General features: G+C 46.5%; 1 protein-coding gene across 1 annotated transcript; it reads right to left on the bottom strand.

Moving 5' to 3' along the window:
* Positions 1-7,616: 7,616 nt before the first annotated feature.
* LOC133814110 (uncharacterized) lies at positions 7,617-10,126 on the bottom strand. Its single transcript, XM_062247110.1, has 3 exons — positions 10,064-10,126; positions 8,618-9,154; positions 7,617-8,405 (listed from the first exon to the last, which is right to left on the bottom strand). The coding sequence occupies exons 1-3, from the start codon at positions 10,124-10,126 to the stop codon at positions 7,617-7,619; spliced, it is 1,389 nt and encodes a 462-aa protein (XP_062103094.1).
* Between the last annotated feature and the right edge of the window lie 535 nt (positions 10,127-10,661).

Below are 10,661 nucleotides of genomic sequence, written 5' to 3'. Positions count from 1 at the left end.
ACTTAGGTCATTAAACCTACTAGACATAACTATAACTTTGAAAAGAACATACATAAGAAAATTCATAACTTTATTGAAACTTTTAAAAAAATAATATTTGCAATACATAAATGAGCTCATTGTTTTAAAATAAAACATAACTTTAAATAAAATTATTTACAAAGCTAAATGCGGAAAAATACATAAAAACGTAATTTAAAGCGACTAAAAAACGTTGTCCTCGAATCGACACTCAGCGCATCCACTCCATTCACCTACATACACACACCAATCTTCCAAGAATTCTTCCGCTGCTGCATCTATTTTCCCGCATCATACTAAAAGAAAAGGAGTGAGCCTAATGCCCAGCAAGGAAAAACTAATAACAACATAAATCATATACATAAAATTATATCATAACATATGCTATAAACTTATCATAAACATATACTATAAGCATATCATAAACATATGTCATATACTACTACAATGACCATTATACTACTTGGGGCTTGTAAACTAAACAAGTCATATGCCCAATAGATTGGTGGGGCTTGCTAGTCAAGCAAGTCATATTCCCATAAATTATTGGGGCTTGCTAGCTAGACAAGCCATATGCCCAAGGTCTAATATCATACTATAATTAATGTTAACATATCATAACACAACATAAGATATCATAATATATAACTTAAGCATAACATATCATACAAACATATAAGATTTATCCTATTTTCCTTACCAAAACTGGGATATGAGAACAAATGCGGGGCTTGGAACACTCCTAAAACCAGCAATAGAACAGTGAGTACTTCTAAAGGAAAGATATGAAAAGAATAGAACTAAACCACCAAGAGAAAACTTACCGAAAAACACCTTAAGTTCAAAGAACTTGAAAACCTAACCACAACCATAACAAAAGTTAGAGCCTGAATGAAAACTAAAGAAACTAAGGAATCAAACAAAATTGAACTTAAGAATAAGGGTACCTTTGTTGACCTTAGAGATTGGCCTAATTCCAATACCGAAATACTTTAATCCTTACTTCTCAAGTGTTTGATAAAGCTTAAGAATGATAAAGCTTTTTCTTTCCCAACCCAAGTGTTTAACACTCCTATAGTCTCACTAGCACATTGGAGTCTGATCACAGCTGAAGAGTATGTGAAAGGGCTGAGTACTAGGTCCTATTTATAGAGGTAATGAGTGAAACTAACCCTATTTTGATTTGAATAAAAATAATGAATTTAATTGAAGATAATTGATTTTTTTGTCAATTAGAGGTTGAAGACTCGGTCAAAACTAACAGAGGTAGGTCTAAGGAGTTGTTGACGGTAAGAGCTCGTCAACGATTAAAGGTTAGAAAACTAAGATTTTTATACTAAGGTTAGCTTAGAACCAGATAGAAAGAACTTGAATCCACAGAAAAAACAGAACTCCCATGGAATCAAAATCATATATCTCTTAAGTGTCTCTCCTACAATCAGTTTTCAAACCCCCCAACCTGAGGGGTCGAAACCTATTTATAGGTGGGTGCTATTGGCCTCCTGATACAAGTAGATCCCAGGGGACGTGTACGTCTGCAGGTACAGGGCCAGGGTAGTGGCTCAAGACATATTGGTGTCTACCCTGACAATGCCCAAGTAGTGGTGCAGGACATCGTACTGTGGACTCTGGAATATTGTCGGGGGTGCTCAGGTAGTGTCTCCACTCTCTATACAGGTTCGTACCGCCACTACTCCTCAGATGCAGATGGCAGAGCCACGCCTCTATCCTCTCCACAACCGTACATCTCATGTCAGTACACGTGCCTTGCACCCAACCGTCCTCATCAATTCATGCTTGGCGCCTAATGTTCATTTGACATACCCATTTGGTGTTTCCAAGTGTTCCTCATGCATATATCATGGAGGCTCCAAACTATACGTGTCATGAGAAGCCAAGGCGCTGGGAGGCTTGTGGCGGAACAAGGTTCACACACGAGAGGTAGCGAGGCTGGCCTATTGTGGTCACATGGAGGTGAGGCGAGGGACACGGGTGATGCTGTAAGGCTACACCCTCGCATAGTGAGGCTGGCCTACTTCGATCGCATGGAGGCAAGGCTCGGGACACGGGTGCCTCACATAACGAGGTTGGCCTACTTCGATCGCATGGAGGCAAGGCGAGGGGACGCGAGATACGCAGTGGGCTGCACCATGTCGTAGCACGGTTACCTCGCACGACGAGGCTTGCAGAGCACGAGACATGTGAGATGCACCAAGGCATGGGACGGGCAAGATGCAACAAGGCCGCACCCTCGCATAGCGAGGCTGGCCTGTTGCGGTCACATGGAGGCGAGGCACGATGCTTGAGTAGACGCGGCGCACGCGAGTGGCCAGCCGAGGACCCACGCACAGGGAGGGCCACGCGGCGCGCATGGGAGGCCTGCCAAATACCCTCGCATAGCGAGGATGGCGTTTGGGTTGGTCAACGGCCGAGGACCCTCGCATAGTGAGGGTGACTCTCTTAGCCCAACACCTCTGATGCCATGTGACGGCCTTATTCCTTTGTGCATGTGGTAAGTACCCAAGTGAGGCTCTCGCCCCTTCATCCCACTGGCATGTGTCTCGTAGTCTTCAGGGTGCCTCGTAATGCCGAGGTTCACTTGAATGGAATTCACAAGGGAAGAATTCCCACATTTACACTTGCCCCCGAGTCTATAAGTACACTTTTAAGTGTGTTTGTAGACTCTTTCTTTTTCTCTTGCTTGATATGTACGGCCAGCTCTAGTGGACTCAACCTTGGAGCGCTACCCAATGTCGCTTGAAGAAACACAAAGTGAATTTTGAAGTTGTGTTTCTTTATAGTGTCCAAAGAAACACAAAAACCATCTAACTCTTGAGGGATCCATGAATATCCCTAAGATTGCATAAGAACCAATCATTCTCAATCGCAGATCCCAAGGCTACCCATACTCTTGATCTCCACCATTCATATGGATTTGAATCCAATGGCTAGGGGGCTTTGACTTTCCTTATAAATACCCCAAGGCTTGGTGCCATTTCTCCACACCAAAACTTTCCTAGCCTAGTGGTATTACCTCCAAACCACTTTCAAGAGTTCAAAGGTTCCATCCTCCACAAAAGCATTCTTGAGGTAATTTTCCTTCCATTTCAATTATTCATCCTCTTTTTTTTATTTTATTATTTTTCCTGATTCTTTTGCTCTTTTTTTTACTAGCAGTGTGGTGACGCTAGGCATTCCTTCGCTCCAACGGTCTTGCCCTTGCTTATCGCTCAACTGACCCTACGCCTCCACAAGTCTATCCTTGCACACCTTCAGATTCATACATATACCTCCAGGTATGCCTCCTTCCTCTTTTTTTTATATTGACTATGCGGGGGTAGAATTAATGGTTGCACGACACTCATTCTTTAGAGATTGTCATTCTTTTCGTATGGCCTTTCCAGTACATGTGCATAGGCCCTTTTCTTATACCCCTCACACTCATGTTGTAGATATAGGGTCACCTTTATGCATATACGCCCTCGAGTCTTAGCTGGTCCATGGCGTCTAGGCGATGTTCCGAAGGTCCGTCCAATGTAGAATTCATTGAGTTATCATCCTCTGACTCGGAGGCCGACGTACGTGGATCCTCTAACCGTGGGGGTGTGCGGACGCTCTACCTCCGGAGACTGTCTCACCTCAGACAAAAAGCATGCAACCTTGAGAGGGAACTAAAATCCAACACCAGGGACACGGGTTTAGGTTTCTCCCCCCAGCATGCGACATACATTTCCCAACTACAATCAATCCTCCAGGATTGCCTTTCTGAAATTGCTTGCCTAGAAGAAAACTTGCCCCCTGAACCTTTTTTCTTTCATCGTGATGAGTCTCCCAGTCATAGGGATCCCTCCTTTGAAAGCGGTAGACGCGAATTGGTTGAACCGGAGTTCCTTTCCATGATCCCACCCACCCTTCCTCCCTTGCCCCCGGTCTTACGCCCTAGGGTCAAGTAGAGTGCCGGTAGATATAGGACACGTGGGGGGTCCTCTAGGACCCTTGGAAAGTCTGTGGCTCATAAACTCCCTATCTCTGCCCAGGTACCTGAGATGCCGAAGAGAACCTCTGACTCTTGCGAAGAGACGGGCAGGTCCAGCATCACCATGAATAAATTGTCCAACATGCTAAAGGCTCATAAGTTACCATTAAACCTCAAGTTCGTCATACCAGAACGTGATGAGCGCGCAACTGAGCTGCCAGAAGGGTTCATGGCCTTCAGCGACTCCATAATCCAATCCGGTGGGGCTCATCCGCTTCATCCTTTTTTTTTGTCAAAGTGCTTAACTACTTTGAACTGGCGCCTCTATAATTGTCCCCCAACTCCTGGGTGACACTGAGCAGCCTATATGTGTTATACCATCAGGTGCATTCCAGAGGACCTTCTATGAGCGAGGTTCATTACTTCTATACCCTTAGGGCGAATGCATCTGCCCCTAGGTTCTACTAGCTCTAGAAAGTTGTGGCCCACAAAGGGAATGCCCTCGTGGAGGGCTCCATTTCAAACAGAGGCTCGTGGAAGTTAGACTATTTCTTCACTTTTAGTGGGTCCACCCGACATACTAGCTTCAACACCCAAGTAAGACTATTCTCACTTTGATCTTACACATGAGAGGTTCCTCTCTTTACTCGGCTTTTCTTCTATGTTACTTCTAACTGTAACTATTTCTTTTCTTTTGATGGCAGGTCTCTTAGGGGTCCCTGGCACTCACTTGAAACCGAAGGCTCGTGACTGAGTGAGGACAATCCTGGCCTTGTCGAGTGATTATAAACAAGCCAGCGCCCTTTTTACAGAGAGCAACCTTCTCTTGTACAGGCTGCTCACCCCGAATCAGATCGTCTCCTTATGTTCCATTTCCTTCGAACCTGCGAGCCAACGCCCCGCCTCATCTGAATCAGCGGGTCCACGCCCTGCATCACCCAAACTTGTGGATCTGTGCCCTGTGCCCCCCGAGCTTGTAGATCCATGCCCTGCACCCCCTGAACCTACAGATCCATGCCCCCCCTCACCTGAACCTGCGGGTCCGTGGCTATACGGCCACGATGAAGGTAATTATAGCGAGGTAGTCGATATGGACTATGTCTACCCTTCGGGCGGTCATATGGACGTTGAGGAGATAGTGGTATCTGAGAACTACTCGTGCTTGCACTCTGCTGCCGCATGGCTAGGGGCGTGGCCGATGACGGTCATACTGGCGGTGTTAGCTCTTGGACGCCACCGTCGATACTTGGCGGTGAGTTTGCCTTTGATGCCTCTGGCTCTCGCCCCTCCATGCCTAAAAGGAATTTTGTTATTCCTTCTTTTGCTGGGGCTCCTCTACCCCCGAGGAGGCATTCTAGGCGGGTGCCTTCAGGCGCCTCTTTACCCAAGGAGATGACTCTGCACTCTTCTGCTCCCCACACAACTACAGATGGATCAGGACCTTCTCAGTCCCCATCCCTGACAAAGCGTGCCTCGGCAAGCACACACGCCTCCCCCGGCCAAGCTTATGTTTCTGCTTTCGAAGATCATCCTCTGGCGAGCCAGTATGGGGAAGCCATGAGCCATCATTTGGGAAACTTTCCCAAATGTGAGTGGGGGACCTTGCACAATGTCCCCGAGGCTGAGCTTGAAGACGCCTATATGTGAGCCTCCTTGCAGGTACTTGTCGAGATACTCGGTTCATTCATTTATGATAGATATATATATACATATTTTTTTATCACCTGACCCTTGAGGCTCTATTCCATGTCATCGCCCTTACCTAGGCTTCCATCTTGAGTCATCGGCTGATCGCCTCCAACTCGTCATCGACCCAACGGTTACAACACGAGCTTGAGGCGGCATTGGGGAACCTATCGATGGCCGAGGCGGCAAAGGATGCCTTGTCAAGTCAACTGACCGAGGCGGTTTTCTAGAGGGACGCCGCCTTAGCCCGGGCTGCATCAACCTCTCACACCAACACTCAGCTGGAGGCTACCATCCAAACTTTAAACGAGAGGATCACTGCGCTCGAGGCTGAGCTTATGAATGCTGAGAATCGCATAGTCGAGCGCACGTTGCATGCTGTCTGGAGGACCAACCCCATCGTTAACCTGTCTCCCTTTGGAGACTATGCCGTCGAGAAGATTTCTGAGTGGAAGGGTCAAGATGGAGATTTGTAGGTTCCTTTGTATTCGGCCTATGTATGTTATTGCTATGTAATCCCTCACATTATTTCTCCTTTCTCTCCTTTTTTCCTTTGTGTTCATCAAACTTAAGGGACTTTGGTAAGTCCCTCTTATTATTATTGTTTGTGGATTACATATCTCTTCCTTGATCTGATGGCGATAATCTTCCTGGTGCACCTTGATTATACTTGTAAGGACACGTTAACCCATTGGGCTCTTGGGGTCCTTTTACAGTGCGCTTGTCACTTTTTGCGAGAAGCGTCCTTCTCGTCGTTATACATAATACTATTTCTTCAAGTGTCTCTTGTAGGACCCTTTTTGGCTAACCGGCTTAATGGCCGTTCTAGACTTATTAGGAGATTCCCTCCTTACGGCCTCACCTCTTGGGGTGTTGGCTTTTAGTTGGAGGTCATCCTTTTAAACTGTTCCCTTGATGTTCATAAGGGTAGCTAATCCTTTTGAATATGAGAGATTTTTTTTTTACTCGTGCCTCCTGTCCTACCCCCCAAGTGCTAGGTGAGATTTATTTCAGCAGGCACTTTGGTTGATGCTCGCATAAAGAAGAAAAATAACATGTGAAGTTGTGATCATTTTCATTCATAGTAGTCAGATTACAACGATATATATATATATAAAAGGCTTACATCTACTTTGGAGGTTATCTAGGTAACCTCTTTGATTCTCGTCTACTAAGATAACATAACCTGCAACAAACTCAACACAGCTACTGCTTGCATTGGATGTGGAAGTATTACTGGTAGTACTTCCTGAGGTGTTCTACATTCCACGCTCGAGGTATGGCGGTATCGTCCATGAGCGCCAGCTTGTAGGTGTTTGGTGGTATGTACAGAGCGACTTGGTAGGGCCCTTCCCAGTTCGCCCCAAGCACCCCCGCCCCCGGGTCTCGCGTGTTGGGGAGTACTTTCCTTAATACCAGGTCACCTATTCTGAACGTTCTCTCTCGCATCCTCGAGTTGTAATATCATGCTGCCCGCTGCTGGTATACCGCCACCCTCATTTGCGCCTTTTCCCTTCTTTCTTCTAGCATGTCCAAACTTTCGGCCATTGCCGCATGGTTGACCTGGCCCTCGTATGCCTGTATCCTGTACGAGTTAACCTTCATCTTAATCAGGAGGACAGCCTCACATCCATATGCTAAGGATAAAGGGGTCTCTCTAGTGGTAGTGCGTGGAGTGGTTCTATAGGCCCAAAGCACATTAGGTAACTCCTCGACCCAAGCACCTTTCATCTTCTCTAGCTTTGTTTTTAAGTTCCTCTTTAGGACTTTGTTAATTGCCTCCACCTGCCCATTGGCATGTGGATGCACAACAATCGAGAAGCTTCTCCTTATGCCTCTTTCCCTACAGTACTCCTCGAACGTTTCCCCTTCAAGCTGAGTACCATTGTTAGAGATAATCTTGTAGGGCACTCCGTATCTACAGACAATGAATTTATTCACAAAGGTGGTGATATGCTTGGACGTTATCTTCACTAGAGGTTCTGCTTCGACCCACTTGGTGAAGTAATCTACGGCTACCACCGCGTACTTCGCACCACCTCTTCCTGGGGGAAGGGCGCCAATCAGGTCTATTCCCCAGACAGAAAAGGGCCAAGGGCTGGTCATGCTGGTCAATCCATTCGGGGGTTTTCGGGAGTAGTTCGCATGCCTTTTGGCATTTGTCACATTTCCTTGTGAAATCATTTGCATCTCTCTCCACGGAAGGCCAGTAGTACCCTTGCCTCATGGCTTTTCGAGCCGTGGATGGTCCACTCGCATGGTTGCCACATTTGCCCTCATGTATTTCATATAGTACCTTCACAGCTTCTTCCTCATCAACACATCGCAAGAGTGGCACAGAAAACCCCATCTTGTATAAGATCCCATCTACCAAGGTGTATAGGGCTGCCTTATAAACTAGCATCCGAGCATCCCTCTTGTCTGTTGGCACCACTCCTTCCTTCAGGTAATCTATAATCGGGCTGGCCCATGAATCCTTTGGGACACTGGCCATGTGAACGTCTGGATTGACAATGCTTGGCCTTGGTAAGTATTCTACAGGCACTGATTTGAGGGTATCCCCATCTTTAGTGGAAGCTAGCTTTGCGAGGGCATCAACATGGGTATTCCTCTCTCTCGTGATTCGCTCTAGGCTATATTCCACCAACTGCTCCAAATAGCCTCTTACCCTTTCCAAGTATGCAGCCATCTTGGGTCCCCTCGCTTGGTACTCCCCTTTCACCTGGAATACCACCAACTGTGAGTCACTAAAGATGTGTAGATGCGTTACCTTAGCCCCTGGGCCAACTGCAGTCCTGCTAGAAGCATTTCGTATTCTGCCTCATTGTTCGAGGCTTTGAACCCAAACCGTATCGCGCAGTACATCCTGTGTCCTTCGGGTCCAGTCATCACGATGCCTGCTCCAGATCCTCCTCCATTGGATGCTCCATCCACGTGCAGGCTCCATTCCTCAGAACTCCTTGGCTCTCTTTCTGCGACCGATTGTCCCTCTTCTTCACTTCTTCCTTCATTCAGTAGACTAGTGAACTCCACTATGAAGTCTGCAAGCACTTGTCCATTGATGGAAGTTCTCAGGGTATAAACGATATCGAATTGACTCAACTCGATCGACCATTTCATTAGTCTTCCTGAGGTATCAAGTTTATGCAAGACCTGTCTCAGAGGACTATCAGTGAGAACTTTGATTGCATGGGCATGGAAGTAGGGTCTCAACTTCCTTGAAGCCACCACTAATGCATATGCCAAATTTTCAATCTTAGGGTATCGATTCTCCACGTCCACCAACCGCTTGCTGATATAGTACACGGGTTGTTGACGCTTCTTCTCCCTTTTAACCAAAGCCGCGCTTACGGCATGTTCGGACACTGCCAGGTATAAGTATAGCTTTTCACCTTTTTCAGGTTTTACGAACAGGGGTGGCTTCCCCAAGTGCTCCTTTAGCTTGATAAATGCCTCTTCACACTCTTCATCCTAAGCGAACTTTTTGCTCCCTTTTAGGATGTTGAAGAAGGGGAGGCACTTGTCAGTTGACCTCGAAATAAATCTATTAAGGGCCGCTACCCTTCCCGTTAGGCATTGCACCTCCTTCTTATTCTTGGGTGGGCTCATATCTATTAGGGCCTTTATCTTATAAGGATTATCCTCGATGCCTCTGGAGTTGACCATGAAACCCAAGAACTTCCCCGAGGATACACCGAAAGTGCACTTGATTGGATTCAGCTTCATTCGATATTTCCTGAGTGTGTCAAACATCTCATCTAGGTCCTTGTTGAGCTCTGTGGCATTCTTGGTCTTCACCAGAATATTGTCAACATATACCTCCATTTTCCTCCCTATCTGGTTAGCAAATATCTTGTTGACCAACCTTTGGTAGGTAGCACCTGCGTTCTTTAACCTGAAGGGCATCACCTTGTAATAGTAGAGTCCTCTATCCGTTATAAATGTGTATGCTCTTCGTCACCTGGGTTCATAGGAATCTGGTTGTACCCGGAGTAGGCATCCATGAAGCTAAGTAATTCATGCCCAGCTGTCGCATCCACCAGCTGATCTATTCTCGGGTGCGGGAAACTCTCCTTAGGACAAGCCTTATTCAGGTTTGAGAAGTCAACGCAAGTCCTCCATTTTCCATTTGGTTTTAGGACTAGTGCTGGATTTGATACCCATACAGGGTAAAATGACTCACGGATGAACCCATTGGCCTTCAACTTGTCAACCTCCTCCTTCAAGGCCGCGTACCTCTCTGGGTCCAGCGCTCGTCTTTTCTGCCTAATGGGCCTAGCCTCACGAGAGATATTCAAATGGTAGCACATGACACTAGGATCTATTCCCACCATATCTTCATGACTCCACACGAATACATCTAGATTATCCTTCAAAAACCTTATCAGCTTCTCCTTCACGTCGCTCTGAAGACTTTTTCCTACCTTCAATTTTCTCAACCATTCCTCTATTACTTCTACCTCCTATATTTCCTCCATAGGTTATGCCCCTGATTCCTCCACGATTTTGGGGTCTAGTTCCTGCGGGCTTCCTATGGGTGCACGTAGTGCTTCATGTATCACCATGGCCATCGGTTCATGTGGTTTCACGGATGCGCGGAGGGAGGTGTTGTAGCACTCCCTCGCTTCTCTTTGTTCTCCTTTCATACTAGCTACTCCTCCGGGAGTTGGGAACTTGACGACCAAGTGGTATATGGAAGTTATCGCTTTCAATTCTCTCAGGGATGGTCTCCCCAATACCACATTGAAAGCTGAAACACAATCTACAACTACGAAGTTTGCCATGACTGTAGTCTGTCAGGGTTGCTCCCCTATGGTGAGTGCCAATTCGATCATCCCTAGGGGTTGTATCAAGTCCCCCATGAATCCATATAAGGAAGATTGGCAAGGCTTCAAGTGACGGATGCCCAGCCCCATCTTTTCCAAGGCGGGGCGATATAGGATATCCACTGAGCTGCCATTGTCCACCAGGACCCGAT

Source organism: Humulus lupulus, chromosome 2 (assembly GCF_963169125.1).
Source record: "Humulus lupulus chromosome 2, drHumLupu1.1, whole genome shotgun sequence".
Lineage (NCBI taxonomy): Eukaryota > Viridiplantae > Streptophyta > Magnoliopsida > Rosales > Cannabaceae > Humulus > Humulus lupulus.
Note: the sequence above shows the minus strand (reverse complement) of the source record. Positions and strands in the feature narration are given on the sequence as shown.

Bases quoted from the DNA above. Each gene is read 5' to 3' on its own strand.
- LOC133814110 (XM_062247110.1), bottom strand. From the start codon at position 10,126: ATGGTTGAGAAAATTGAAGGTAGGAAAAAGTCTTCAGAGCGACGTGAA. The intron at 9,155-10,063 runs GTTTTTGAAGGA...AAGTTCGCTTAG, and splicing joins GTGAAGGAGAAGCTGATAAG to GATGAAGAGTGTGAAGAGGC. The intron at 8,406-8,617 runs GTGGATGGAGCA...GTGGTATTCCAG, and splicing joins CTGAGGAATGGAGCCTGCAC to GTGAAAGGGGAGTACCAAGC.